Here is a 13,443-nt window from a genome sequence, read left to right on the forward strand (position 1 = left end):
AACTGGTGATTGACTTCAGCAAGAAGTCTTCTCCTACTACACCGGTGAACATCCAGGGTCTGGACATTGAAACGGTGAAGGAGTACAAATTCCTGGGTGTTCACCTAAACAACAAACTGGACTGGTCTACAAACACTGAGGCAGTTTACAAAAAGGGTCTAAGTCGTCTTCACCTGCTTAGGCGGCTAAGATCCTTTGGGGTGAACAGGACTCTCTTAAGGTCCTTCTATGACACTGTGGTAGCATCTGCTATCTTTTATGCTGTGGTCTGCTGGTGTGGTGGAATTGCAGAGAGGAACAGGGGGAAATTGGAGAAACTGGTGAAGAGGGCCAGCTCTGTCCTGGGCTGCCCACTGAAATCCATCGAGCAGGTTGGGGATGAGAGGATGCGGTCTAAGCTAACATCCATTATGGACAACACCTCCCACCCCCTGCATGAGACTGTACGAGCTCTGAGCAGCTCATTCAGCAATAGACTTCTACACCCACAGTGTAGGAAGGAGCGCTACCGCAGGTCATTCTTACCAGCGGCTGTCAGACATTATAACAGTTTAGCGTGAGTATTTTTTACTCATATATGTTTAACTGACATATCACATGCTGTAACCAGGATCATTCACACCCCACCCCACCCCCGCACTTGTCTACATATCTCTGTACATTTTGTACATATCTCTGTACATCTTTATTTATTTCCAAAACTTTTGTACATTTGTATTTATATCTTTGTGTATCTACCTGCTCCTATTGTTCTATATTACGTTTTTGTGCAAGAGCTCTGTAACACCTAAATTTCTCATTCGTGGGATAATAAAGGTTTATTCTATTCTATTCTATTCTATTCTATTAGGCCAAGGCCTTCACAGCAAGGTGACGGCAGCGTCTGAACCCACTGCCATTCGTGTAGTGACTTCATTTGGTATACAAGCACCCAGTGGTAACTGCAGTGGCCTCATCATGGTACAAAGAGCTTTGCTGTTGCTGTTGTAGATGTACTCCAGGGTTATAGGGTCTGCTTTCCATTTCCATGTTTAGTCTTGGCTTGTAATTCCATCCAGGGTGTCCTCCAGCCTTGATTTTTGAGCCATATTAATTCAGATCTCTGAACATCTAATGTAAGGTGAACTAGGAAAGATACTGGTGTCTTGCATGAATTTATTTTTAAGAAAATGATGGAAAATTTCATGCTACAAGTGCTGGAGCAATTTCTTTCTCAAATGATTTTTGTTTTACGCAAGTGTTGATCAGCCACAAAACGTGCAGAGATATGTAGGACTCAAGTGGGATTTCTCACCCCTCTGAAAGAAATGTAGGTCCCAGGTAGAACAATCTGCTTGTCTGAGATTTATATATGGACCTCAGGTCGAACAGTCCGCTCCTCCACTGACACAGGAAGTCCTCAAATGATTACAGCTAAGAGCAAATCATCGTGTCATGGTAACTACTCTCCAGTAATCACACCAACATCACATGCCGAGAACAGGAAGTCTACAATGAAATCAGTGTTAAATGACTTTATTTTGAATAAATACTCTGAGATCAAAGAAAATACAAATCATGAGTAAAAAAAATGTTATTTACATGATTTATTTCTGCACAGCTAAGTGGATGTATACACAGTATACAATATAGCTGAGACAGGACTTGGCTTTTGCAGAATGACACACGAAACAAAATTTCACAAAGACATCTGTAATACAGCAACCATCTTTTAGATGGAAGACAACAAAGAGGACAGCGAGATACAGGTGAAGAGCTGGACTGCAGGACTTCTACAAACTATACAGATGACAGGAAGGGTCTAGACAGCAGGATGTGGGGATGGCGTTCCTCTCAAAGACATAGCCGTTAAACTCGGAAACGCAAATCCACAATATATGCTGCACAGTGCGTGAATGAACATCTACGATCCCACATGCAGCTGGAGGCTAGGTGTGTGGTAGAGTGAGAAAACACTTTTTTGCAGTACGATGACATCGCCGGGACCAGTGTGAACAATGGCTCTTCTGACTAAGGTAAGGGTCCCCTGTAAATCCAGTGACTATTTTAAGTTCCAACAAGCAGTTTAAGTACTTAAACTGACTCTTAGTCTGCCTGTCACCCAAACAAACACCTGCATGTGTCTTTATCGCCTGCGTGTGCGTACGTGTTTTCATGCCTGGTCAGAGGTAGATGTCGCATCACTCCAGCATCATGAACCACGGGGGTCACCCCCCCTCTTCTTTCTTGCCCCTGTTTCTGCCCCATGGTGCCAGCAGACACATGCACATGTATACAGGAACAGGAAGTGTGTCTCTGAGACAGAGGCGGAGCCTCACCGGGGAGGTGGAGCTTAGCAGCGCTGGACGATGCAGAAGTCCAGCTCCTGCGGCTTCTTCCTGCTGGTGCACTGATCCCGGTGCAGCAGGTGGCCAGTGCGGGAGACGCAGCGCAGCACGCGCCGTTTGAAACCTTTGCCACAGCTTCGCGAGCAAGGCGACCACTCTCCCACATCCCAGGCTGGGCAGGGCTCCCTACAGGACCGCATGGCATCAGGCTTCCAGGCTGGGTCGCAGGTGCCGGTCGGCTCGAGGCAGCGAACCAGCCGCTTCTGGAGGCCGTCGCCACAGCTGGCGGAACAGGACCCCCAGGGGCCCGCAGACCACGCCCCCAGGGCCTGCTTGTGTGAGGGGGATGGCTGGTGCCCCCTGCTGCTCAGCACATTGTTCTGCGACAAACTCCAGCCCTCCTTCCTCAGCACCTTGTCCTCCTTGCTCTCCTTGGCCAGATAGAAGGAGTAACGGACACGGGGGTGGCGTCATCTTGCCCACGGAGAGCAGTTCCACGGCCAGTGGCTCGCGCAGGGGGCCGATGGCGCGTAAAGTCTCGGCCGTTGCTGCAGTGCCGCTATAGCGCAGCGGCCCCCCCCGAACGGCCACGTCACGCTCACCGGCTGACACCACAAAATTTCCGTTGAGCAGGTAGCGGCCCTGGCTGTCCCGCACTGCCAGGTAGTTATCGTCATTCACCAGGCCCCGGTATCCTCGCTGCCGGATGTCGATGTTGGAAGCACCAACAGGTAGCATTACCACGAAGTTGTACCCATTCCTGGAAAAGAGAGGTGGCAGTTTAGCTCACTGGGGGCAATGCAGGGAACATGCGGAGACACCGGACGGATGGGGATCTCACGTGGGTTTAGTGAACAATCCTGACACCTTCCTGCAGCTGCGCCCATCCCCTCCGCACACACCACACTTATCAAACTTCTTGTCAGAGGAGAGCTGCCCATCACAGCCGGCCTTGACGCATCTGCCCTGAACGCAGACAGCCGACAAGCCTGGGGAGCAGGACGTCCCGTCCACCACCTGCAATGAGGTAGTGAGGAGGACTCCTTAAGGACATGCACAAAGCCTTTTCTGCCATGTTTTTGCTTGCTGTGACCGACTTCACCAATGCAAAATGCTAACTACTAATTATCTCCAGGTCACCTTAGGTGCGAGGACGTAGAAGTAGCCTGTCCCATTGGCTCTGCAGATAAGCTTGCATTTGTCCTTGGGGGAGACCCCCGAATACTTGGGGACCCACACCACTGAGGGAGTCAGCCGGTTGGTGTTGAGGCTAATACTGTTGAAGGCCTCACACTGCTCTTCCCGGAAGCTCCTGCCTGTACAGGGCAGTGCTGTTAGACCCCATAGATTATACTGTCTGACTGAGCATGTCATGTGAGTGTGGTGGCTCCTCCTACCTGTCTCAGGACAGGGCTCCAGCTCGCACAACTGATATTTCACTCGGGTTCCCTGGCAGTACTTGCCCCCGTTGGTGGGAATGGGATTGTCACAGTTCCTGCTGGCCAGCTGGACCCCCCTGCCGCATGTACGGGAACACGGGCCATACACCCCCCACTTGCCCCATTTTCCATCCACCTGCAAATGAAGCAGACCCCACCCCCACAAACGCTCAGTGAATTTGCTGATTGGTTTACAGGTATAAGGACGGGTAACCCTTCCCCATCACTCTCACCGGGGCCTTGTAAGCGTCCCGCTTATCAGCACACACCCCCCGCAGACAGACACCGCCGTCGCCGCAGGACGTGCCGTCAGCCCAGGGGAAGTGACGCGTCTGGCAGACAAGCTGCTCTCCGGTGCGGCCGGTGCACCAGAGCCGAGCGCAGTGTTGCGTGTACGGGCAGGGCTGGGACCCAGCGCCGAAGGCCAGCTCACACTGCCGGCTGAGGCTATAGCTGGAGCCGGGCAGGCTATCAGGAACCGCCAATGGCTTCACTGGCACGTCCAGCAGGCAGTCGCCTAGGAAAGGGGACCAACGTCAGACAGTGGGGGGACTGGAGTGAGAGAGCAGGAGGGCGTGACCCTATGGCTCCCTCTGCACTGGATAACAAGATCAAATCCCCAAACCATCCACTCTGTTAGGGCCACGGAGATCAGGAGTGCAAGGTGAGGCAAGGCAACCACCCACAGACTGTGATGTGAAAAAACTTCATTCATCAATCAGCACACCTGATACTAGAGTTAGTACTCTCAGTGTCATAGTAAGGCTGCTAGATTAGTAAAAAATACCAGTTAAAGTTCATTAAAGATCACCAGTGTCCCCAAAAGTGCTATTCGTAACTCCGGCGAGTCTAGCAGCTACCCGTACCCCCGTCCTGGGTCGTTCCCTGCCTCGTGCCCATAGCTTCCAGGATAGGCTCCAGACCCCCCCGCGACCCGGAAGGATAAGCGGTTTGGAAAATGGACGGATGGATTATGTTTAAAGTCAGGTAGGCCAGCCACATATAAAAATACCCTGAAAGCTAAGTAGAACCTGTGCACAGACATTCCCTCAGTATTGTTTATTTTAATTTTTTTGTAAGCAAATTAAGCTAAACACTGCCTAATGTACAGAACGCTGATGTCGGTTTATTATCCAGACAGCCATGCTGAAGAGATCCTGATCTAAATAACACCGGCTGACAGCTGGACTGCAGCAGACGCCAACCGCAAATGGACACAGTGGAGGTACTGTGGTTCTACTTTGTGGTTCTACTTTATACGTCTTTCTGATGTCACCGTTTTTATGGCAACCTTGCATTTCACTGCTGGTTATGGTCTGACTGTATATATTGCATCTGACAAACAAATCTTTGAATCCTTGAGTCCATCTCAGTCATCCAAGTTGCTCTCTCAGAGGTTCCCATGAACATTGGGATCAGTTTAAGATGACATGTAACATCTATGAAGACCTGTTTCAGAGTAGTGATGCTAATACTGAATTTTTGGTTGTCTTCAGTATGCCCCTGTGCCTACCTGCTGTAAGATGTGAGTAATTTTCCTGAGTATCCAGTTGAACAGATCTGTCAAACATATGTGGCTTCAGAAAGTAATAGTCTAACTTTACTGTGGTATAAAAACGGGAAGGTAGACGATGAGTAAAATTTGTAGGAGAGGCACAAAGAGGACAGCAAAGAGATAAGCACGGGGGGGCAGACAGACCGTGGCCACTGTCCAGGAAGTTAGTAATGATGGCGGCGCTGCAGGCGGACCATGGCTTGTTGCGGTCAATCTTGATGAGTGTGGGAGACATCATGTGATTCTCCTTCAGCTGGCCGAAGTTCTCCTCGCAGGCCTTTGCGTTGTCATGGGGCATGTTGAAGACATGGCCTGTGCAAGAAATCAGTCGTCAAATCCCGTCACACCCTTTCCTTCACGTAATAAACACAAACAGACACAACAAGGGTGACCTACCCAGCTCATGTGCTGTGGTGAATGCCGAGGGCAGTCCATCATCCTCAATGACGGAGCAGCTCCTCCTGGGGTCGCACATGGTGCCCACGTCCGCCATTCCCAGTGTGTCGCACGTGGTGGCACCACACAGGTTCTGTGGGGACCAAACGAAACCCGTGGTGAGAGGTAGCCCACAGACCCAATTGTGGACCAGAGCTCTGGCTCTTTTCAACATGTGAACGATCTCAGAGCTGAGGTAAACAGCAAGGTCCTCTAGGAAAATAATTGATCTGGTCAGCGATTTCAGCTAGAATGATGAGAGCCAACCTCACACCAGGGCCGACAGCCATTGCCAGGAGGAAACACCACAGACGCCTAGGATCTGATGGAGGTGTTGACAGCATGATGTAGGTGCCCCAGGAAAATAATGTAGCTGATCAACCTGACAGGTGGGTCCCATGCAAAATCTTTCCTGACCGAAAGAAGACTTTTCTAAGAAAAGAAATTTGAATTTCAAAGAAAATTTAAATTTACTTGAATTTACTGGAAGGAAACTTGCAGGCCGACAGATGCTGGACCCGCCTGAGTTACGGGTAGCTGCTGGACCCGCCTGAGTTACGGGTAGCTGCTGGACCCGCCTGAGTTACGGGTCGCTGCTGGACCCGCCTGAGTTACGGGTAGCTGCTGAACCCGCCTGAGTTACGGGTAACTGATGGACCCGCCTGAGTTACGGGTAGCTGCTGAACCCGCCTGAGTTACGGGTAGCTGCTGGACCCGCCTGAGTTACGGGTAACTGATGGACCCGCCTGAGTTACGGGTAGCTGCTGAACCCGCCTGAGTTACGGGTAGCTGCTGGACCCGCCTGAGTTACGGGTAACTGCTGGACCCGCCTGAGTTACGGATAACTGATGGACCCGCCTGAGTTACGGGTAACTGATGGACCCGCCTGAGTTACGGGTAGCTGCTGGACCCGCCTGAGTTACGGGTAACTGATGGACCCGCCTGAGTTACGGGTAACTGATGGACCCGCCTGAGTTACGGGTAGCTGCTGAACCCGCCTGAGTTACGGGTAACTGATGGACCCGCCTGAGTTACGGGTAACTGATGGACCCGCCTGAGTTACGAGTAACTGATGGACCCGCCTGAGTTACGGGTAGCTGCTGGACCCGCCTGAGTTACGGATAACTGATGGACCCGCCTGAGTTACGGGTAGCTGCTGGACCCGCCTGAGTTACGGGTAACTGATGGACCCGCCTGAGTTACGAGTAACTGATGGACCCGCCTGAGTTACGGGTAGCTGCTGGACCCGCCTGAGTTACGGGTAGCTGCTGGACCCGCCTGAGTTACGGGTAACTGATGGACCCGCCTGAGTTACGGGTAGCTGCTGGACCCGCCTGAGTTACGGGTAGCTGCTGGACCCGCCTGAGTTACGGGTAGCTGCTGGACCCGCCTGAGTTACGGGTAGCTGCTGGACCCGCCTGAGTTACGGGTAACTGATGGACCCGCCTGAGTTACGGGTAGCTGCTGGACCCGCCTGAGTTACGGGTAGCTGCTGGACCCGCCTGAGTTTCGGGTAACTGATGGACCCGCCTGAGTTACGGGTAGCTGCTGGACCCGCCTGAGTTACGGGTAGCTGCTGGACCCGCCTGAGTTACGGGTAACTGATGGACCCGCCTGAGTTACGGGTAACTGATGGACCCGCCTGAGTTACGGGTAGCTGCTGGACCCGCCTGAGTTACGGGTAACTGATGGACCCGCCTGAGTTACGGGTAACTGATGGACCCGCCTGAGTTACGGGTAACTGATGGACCCGCCTTAGTTACGGGTAACTGATGGACCCGCCTGAGTTACGGGTGTCTTCCCTTGCAAAGCGGAGTTTCTGGCGGAGTTTGCTGTGGTAAGCTGTAAGCTAAGGGTCACTGGTAACCTTGATCTAAAAATAAGAGCAGAAAACAACTGAGCTTATGACTCAGGTTTTTTTTTCACCATTTGCAGACCTTCTTCATACCAGCAGCTTGTTTCACTTAAGCCCCCTCCCCGGCCATATCTATGAGTGGGGGGGGGGGGGGGGGGGAGCCATCCAGTGAGACACGGAGTGAGGGACTGTTACAGAGCCAGATGATTCACCAGAACAAAGCCAAATTTTACAAATAACATCAAAGTACATGAAGATAAAAGGAGGATGCCTTGGATAAAGCAGTTCTATAAAAGTTGTAGTTCAGTCCCCCACAGCTGACAGTGACTCTACAAACTGGCCCCCTTTACCTCAGACAGCTGATTCTGCATGAAATCACTGTTTTTTTGGCAAACATGAAAGACTCGCCATGCTAATTGCATGTGTAATTCAACGAGGACCGTTTCAGCTCAGCAGAACCCGTAAAAATTGTGACGTAGAAAGTTACGACACAATGTGATTTACTTTGGCAACTGCTCCAGAGTGCTGGAAAGTGCCAGGGATCGACGCTGGTCAAGCAATTAACATTTATTCATGTTAAGCTCCCCTTTGACTAGGATTCACACTTATTTTTACAGCAAATAAAATACAACCCTGAAAAGCTTGAGTGGTGCAAAAGTTGTTTCTTTGGGCAGCTTTACTCCTTTGAAACTGACAGGCTACACTAAGAGAAAAGGTTTGGTTGCAAATGCAAAAAACGTGCTTTAATCGGAAGACAGAAGCTGCTAAATATGCTTCATGAAATCAAAGTACATAGAAAAATGGCACTAATAATTTGGAAAATTTCATGTAGGATTTTAAAAGTCACATAGTAGATTGTCCGACCGATTTCCCCAAAGTCCTTCATAATTACAGGAAGTGCTACATAATTACAGGAAGTGCTACATAATTACAGGAAGTGCTGTCCTTTAATCTCTCCGAGACCCTTTATCATCAGCTCCATTTCAAAACCAAGACACCAACTCTAAAATTCCCAAATAATTACGCTTGGTGAAAAATTTTATTAAAAATAAGTAGTTTCAAAGTAGTTTTTTATCATTGTGTTTTCTGAACATTAGACAAAGGGATGTATGTATGTTTCCTGTAACTATTAATCATGTTACATAATATATAGATTAGTACATTAAATCATGTCTGAAGATCTGCCTAAACTGTGTCACGTCTCTCTGCCACTTACTGCAGGCAGGTATGTGGCAGCAGAGGGAGGCTCCCTTAAAGGCAAAGGGTCAGATCTGCTTTGGTGCTGGGCTGCCAGGCCTGCGTTTTTGCTCTGGGCCCCAGGAGGACAGGCTGACAGCAGCAGAGGCGCTGTCTCCTGACTGCTGCGTAGTAATGATGCCAATCCTTCATTTCTGCAGTTCTACACCCTGCAGGCTTGTCTCTAGTCTGTAAGACATAAACACACTTCAGGTCTTATGCTTTTCAATGCAAACCTAGGTGATGGCTGCAATCCTGTTCTGATTACAAAGGTCAGCCCTGTTATTTTCATCTGACAGACTGATTCTCCTTCAAGCTTAGATTCAGCCCCAGCTTGGTCTTACCTGCCAAGGAGGAGGGCAGGATTTTTTTTTTGCAATACCATCTGCAGCAGCCAGGGGGTGACAAATCATAGTTGCCCCAGTAATCATTCAGCCATATGTTATTTGTAGTAATGGCCAAATGAAGCTTCATGATCCACTTGCTGTACCTTCTGATCCCATTAGTTGGTGCTCTCTCTTCAAAACGACGCTCAAAGCAGTTCCCAAAGCAGGCCCCAAAGCAGGCCCCAAAAGCAGGCCCCAAAGCAAGCCCCATATACTGGGTCAAAAAATATAGCCAATGGCTTCAGCCAAAGTTTCATTTGACCATCACTAGTTATGTGGTTTCTGTGATTGTTTAAATGGTTTCATGGTTTCATAGACTGCTCAGAAAAAATGGAACCATTACTTTTAGATTTTAGGTTCAGACACCGATAGGTAACTATACAGCTTCAACTAACTCTCTGCTGTGATGTCTGACCTCATATAGAGAGAGTCTACATCAAAAGGTGTCCCTACACATCACTCCTTAGTACAGTGGAATAGAAGAATTCTCTGCCAAGGCACTTGTGGGAGGGAGTGTCACATGGACTGGGAGCTAACAGGTGAGACCTGAGGTCTCACACCAAATGGGGATTTCAGCCTCAGTAAGAGGAAACAGGCTCCCTGTGAGCTATGGGGTGGGACTGAGGGCTCACAGCTGTAAATAGGAAAAGCGTGTAGAGATGGCGTCCTTCCACTGCAGCACTCCCACCTGAGGCAAACAGTCCCAGGAAAACAGTGAGCTGTGTAACTCCTGCTGGGCTTAGAAATGTTACTGTGATACGCTCGTTAATAGTACTGATGAATGCATTCATGGGTGCATGGATGGATCTTCATTTTTAATTCTTTTGATTTCATAATTTGTCATTATTATTAGGTGATGTCAAGCCTGCGTTGACTAAGATGTCCTGTCCGTTCATATCCTTCTTTTTCACTTTCCGTTTCTGCACACTGACATTCTGCTCTCCTACTGTCCTCCATGCGTTTCGAGTCTTTGCGCTGATTGCCGTGGTCCGGGCTGTGCCCCAGACATATGTCACATACAGCCTGGCAAAAGTAGCGGGCGAGCTGGCTTTCTTAAAAACCATACCGGATGCTTTGGATAAAAATGAAATCACGTGATGATTTGGGGAGACCACCGCAAATTTCTGGCACTGCTTTCTATACACACACGATTTGTCTAGCTGCTGGATTTGGAAGACAGGAAACGACTTTGTTATCCTAAGCAACAGTTCTCTGTTTCGGCTGCCTGATTATATCCGTTAAGCCCCATAAAACACTTCACTTCTATTCTGCGAGCGTTTTATGCTTCTTAGATGTTATACTAGCAATTACTATTTCCCAGTCGATTTAGTAGCAAAACATCGAGCCGATCTACACCATGTTTTGGAGGAAAAAGAGCAAAAGCAAAAGAACAAAGCGTACACAAATAACACGCCGCCCGATCATCAATATGCGCTATTGTGTAAGCAGGTGTACTCGCACCGAAATATTTAATACAATTAAGGAGAGAATTACGTTCAGCGACAACAGATGCTTTAAGAAGAAAATATACTCTGTTGATATACGCTACGTTTTTACTTTACAGCAATAATTATGTTCGTGCCAGATATATAACTGCAAATCTGGTGACTTACTAGTTTAAAGTTTAAACCAAGCACCGTCCCTTACCTGTCTGGTGAATAACACGGCAGTGTCCCAGTATTCGTGATGCTTGTCATTGTTTTTATTTAACTTTTTCTGCCACGTGCAGAAATTGCGCAACGTCAGAGCGGCGTTAGTTGTAACTTTGGGTCCTTTGTCGGCTTCATTAATGACTATAAACTTGACGACCACTATGTTGATAGCGTTGAGGATGCTGGGGTGTTTGTACAGCTGGGCGGCCACGGACATCAGAGTCAGGACGTAATGTTTGAGATTGTCACCGTGGAATTCAGTCATGGACTCGTCCGCAACGACTAGGGTCTCAACATATCTGGGTATGGAGGCAAATCGTTTCGATCTGCTCAGATTTTTTAAAACACCTTTCGTCAAGTTCCCGGCTTGATGTTCTTTTGCCATTTTATATTCTCCCAAAAACTTGAAGACATCTTTGTTGAAAGGAGTGTCCACTGGGCATCTGGTGGTAAAGTTGCTGCTCTGATGAGATCTTTCCCGCCGGCGTATTGTATGCGCCCTTCCTGGGCTACCAGGTAATAGATCGGTGTCATCCTGTACCGGCCTGATGAAATATTCAACCCCCTGGAATCCGAAAGCGCCCTGCACGCCTTTGCACAAACTCACAGCCGCGTACGAGTCCGGCTCGGAATTGACATCACCCGAGTAAAAGCAGCGACTAAAATCAGGATTTACAGCGGCATTGGATGCGGGAGTGTCGCTGTATAAGGACAGGGTATCTGCAATGAAACTGCTGTCTGGTAACAGATGAAGATTAAAATCTTGGTTGAAGGCGGTTAATTTAATAGCAACCGGCTCTTCTCTTGCTTCCTTCGCTTGGCTAAAGAAAACACGATTTGCAGAATACTGGCGGTCTAGTCGAACTGGATAACAAATGTCACTTTCTAACGAAAGGATCACTTTGACGCATAAAAGGGCGTCCAAGATAACAAGTTTCCTAATAAAAATTAACATTTTGCGTCAGAGACCATGCAATTATACAACAAACCTTCCACGTAATATATGGAAATATTTATCTGATAGCTGGACAGTGCCGGTAAAAGTAATATGATCTGTGCATGCAATATTATTTATCCAAGACACTACAGCCTACTGGAATGCAGCCGTGACTTCGTTCAGTCTAAACACCTCCAGTAAGCTATCCGTTTCCATCTTGTACCTGTCTGTTAAACCGAGCCTCCGATTCTGCAGCTTTTATCCTTTTGCGTCATGTGTAAACACTGAAGATGTGTAATCAGAGTTTTTGGGGAGGTACTGAAAAAGCTCATTGGTCATCCCTCTAGGTTTATGTTTTGGTCCCCGGCCAATATTATCACTTTGTTACAAGAGGAACAGGCTGCCCACCCTCTCCATGGGGGTGTCCACTTTGAAATGCTTATATGAAACAATCGACTTTATTTCCGAATAACATAAATCACAAAATTTCAGATACAAGTGAATTTGAAATTTGTAATTATACCATTGGATTTCTGAAGCCGTATAACTGTATTTTCATAACCTCATATACCTTTAATGATATTTGCATATCAAGGGATTCAGCTTGTAGTTCTACACAACAGTCTAATTTCCAAGTATGTCCAACTTTACGTCAAATGAATTGAGGAAACCGTTTAGGATATCTGACCACTGAATATTCTTGACGAGGCATAGGATAGGGCAGCGCAAATGAAACCTATTGTGCGTATATATGTTTCGTTTTATTTTGTTTTTTAAGACGAATTATTATTATTATTATTGGTGGTGGTGGTGGTATTAGTAGTAGTGGTGGTAGTAGCAGTAGCGGTAGTAGTGGTGGTGGTAGTAGTTAATTAGCAGTAAAAAGGGAAGATATTCAGACGTATTAAAGACTAAAGGTAGATTCCCGTTATACACTATAACCCTAAACGCCACTAGTTTATATTATAAAATCATAAGTACAGTACAGTTTTACAGTGAAGATAAGCGTCCTCTTTGCTTTCAAGCCAACAGTACAGACAGAGTTGTGCCATTATGCTGATTTTCACTGTAAAGTGCTTCTTTCTGTTATCATGGGCGTTCTGTACTGATCACAGGTGTGCATGCGCATGTAATAATAGGGCTACAATGTTGAAATTAACCGGTTGAGCATTACCTGATTACTTCATTTTCTAGGAACAATAACCTGTCCTTACCTTAAAAACGAAGCTACCCAAAACGAATAACGCGATGTAGGCCTTTACCCACAAGTACAAGTTTTGCTCATAGTTAAACAGGTCATTGTCGCCCCCTTGTGCACAAATCACGCCATGCATTTTTGAGACCAGTTCCGGCTCATGTAATGTTATTTATATGGGCCTATATATAGTTTTCACAATTTAAAAAGTATAATATTTGGGTGCAGTATTATTGTTTTCTATTAACATAACAACCTTAAAGTCAATTACATAGGCTACAATAGCACGTTTGGTGACAAATTATACATAACGTGTGTCGTTTTGTTTAACAACCCAATCATAGGTTGTATGTATTTATGAAACGAAAATAGTCCAAGGTTAGGGTTAAGTAGCACAATTTTAAAGGCTTATCGGAGTCGCCCTTT

General features: G+C 47.5%; 2 protein-coding genes across 2 annotated transcripts in view; one reads left to right on the forward strand and one right to left on the reverse strand.

The window, feature by feature from the left end:
* Window positions 1-1,499: 1,499 nt before the first annotated feature.
* LOC125712247 (A disintegrin and metalloproteinase with thrombospondin motifs 15-like) lies at window positions 1,500-12,057 on the reverse strand. The gene is given in 9 exon segments (XM_048982109.1): window positions 1,500-2,791; window positions 2,793-3,087; window positions 3,169-3,344; window positions 3,468-3,643; window positions 3,725-3,902; window positions 4,000-4,283; window positions 5,466-5,633; window positions 5,718-5,850; window positions 10,881-12,057. Coding segments are annotated over 9 exon segments (2,829 nt in total). The 5' UTR covers window positions 11,841-12,057; the 3' UTR covers window positions 1,500-2,332.
* LOC125712245 (A disintegrin and metalloproteinase with thrombospondin motifs 8-like) overlaps window positions 4,278-13,443 on the forward strand; it is a 28,466-nt gene continuing 19,300 nt past the window's right edge. The window contains exon 1 of the mRNA XM_048982105.1: window positions 4,278-4,991. Within this exon, the coding sequence (XP_048838062.1) occupies window positions 4,977-4,991 (15 nt within the window). The 5' untranslated portion in view covers window positions 4,278-4,976. The remainder of the gene's footprint in view (window positions 4,992-13,443) is intronic.

The sequence above is a fragment of the Brienomyrus brachyistius genome, chromosome 17 (assembly GCF_023856365.1).
Source record: "Brienomyrus brachyistius isolate T26 chromosome 17, BBRACH_0.4, whole genome shotgun sequence".
Taxonomy (NCBI): domain Eukaryota; kingdom Metazoa; phylum Chordata; class Actinopteri; order Osteoglossiformes; family Mormyridae; genus Brienomyrus; species Brienomyrus brachyistius.